The sequence below is a fragment of the Austrofundulus limnaeus genome, unplaced genomic scaffold, assembly GCF_001266775.1.
Source record: "Austrofundulus limnaeus strain Quisiro unplaced genomic scaffold, Austrofundulus_limnaeus-1.0 Scaffold961, whole genome shotgun sequence".
In the NCBI taxonomy this organism is placed as follows: Eukaryota; Metazoa; Chordata; class Actinopteri; order Cyprinodontiformes; family Rivulidae; genus Austrofundulus; species Austrofundulus limnaeus.
Genome location: NW_013953363.1, coordinates 36,289 through 37,628, shown reverse-complemented (window position 1 = coordinate 37,628; position 1,340 = coordinate 36,289). Strand labels below are relative to the sequence as shown.

The 1,340-nt window shown below is 42.6% G+C and overlaps 1 protein-coding gene across 1 annotated transcript in view; it reads left to right on the top strand.

The window, feature by feature from the left end:
* Window positions 1–235: 235 nt before the first annotated feature.
* The window catches only part of LOC106533528 (uncharacterized aarF domain-containing protein kinase 2), a gene marked incomplete at its 5' end in the record, with an annotated part of 12,351 nt that continues 11,246 nt past the window's right edge, over window positions 236–1,340 (top strand). The window contains 2 exon segments of the mRNA XM_014029870.1: window positions 236–514; window positions 684–812. Of these exon segments, the coding sequence (XP_013885324.1) occupies window positions 236–514; window positions 684–812 (408 nt within the window).

Sequence of the window (1,340 nt, the reverse complement as noted above, 5' to 3'; positions counted from 1 at the left end):
AAATATTTTATTTGTGAGTTAAATATTTAGTTCATAAACTATGACATTTATAAATGTATGAATCATATGGTGAAAAACTGACTTTGAAAAATAAATCTGTTCTTTTTTTCTTATAAAAGGCTAAATAAAACAAATATTGGTGGTAATTTTTGACTGTGTAACTTTACAAACGGCAGCCCATAATTTACCTTCGTCAGAACTTTGATGGTTCTCTTCATCTACGTTTGTTTGGCAGGTTTTTGTGGATAACTTTGTTCACGGGGATCTTCATCCTGGGAACATTCTGGTTCATTGTCAGAAGCCTCTCGCTGGTTTCCCCGACTCCACCAGTGTCCCAGTGGACCACCATGGGAAGACCACCCTTACCGACCTGTGGGACACAGTTGTGGTCAGTGTCAGACCCGACCCGTGTCCTGTCCAGCTGGTGCTGCTGGACGCCGGTATCGTGGCCCAGCTCAGCGACTATGATCTGGCTAACTTCAAGGCTGTTTTCACAGCTGTGGTGCTGCATCAGGTAGGAAGAGTTCGTTTGTTTGCTGACGAGAGGAACACCAGAGAGGTTCTGATGTTTGTCTTTTACAAAAACGTGGCAAAACATTTGTCTTTATTAAAGTTATTTCTAATCAGATTTAAAGATCAAACAAAATTAACTAACTTCCACCGTGGTGTTGGTGGTCTCACAGGGTGAGAGGGTTGCAGAGTTGATTCTGCATCATGCCCGAGCCAATGAGTGCAAAGATGTGGCCCTTTTTAAGAAGGAGATGTCAGAGCTGGTGGATCACGCTGTCAGTAACACCCTCTCTCTGGAAAAGGTATCTTTGTTCAAGACTTTCATTGGTGATTACACTTAAAGCTTCATATTATTGAGTTTCTGTTTATCTAATATTCCAATAAAACTCATTGTCTGTGTGTGTGTTTGTTTTTAGACACTGGATTACTTTGTTCCCCTGACATGTTTTGATGTTTTACTTCATCAGAGGTGTCAGTCGTTCTCAGAGGCGGTGTCAGCCCATCACGAGCCGACACCGCCTCCTGCTGGCTCCTCATCGCTGGAGGATGTTGCTCCAGACATAGGAAAGCTTGAAGGCCCCCTCAACCCGGCCCACCGCTGTGTGGGCTCTCTTCTTTATCGTCCCTCTCTCCATGATGTCCTCCCTGTGGATGACTTTGACCCTTCCCCAATCCACCACATGATTTTCCTGTTGACAAGTCATCTGCTGCGCCTGTGTAAAATGTCAAAACATGTCGGGTTTGTTGGAAGAGACAAAGTAATCGAGTGCCTAACAACAAAGGAAATATTTTATATATTTTTAATGTATATTTTAAGGAAATATTTTATA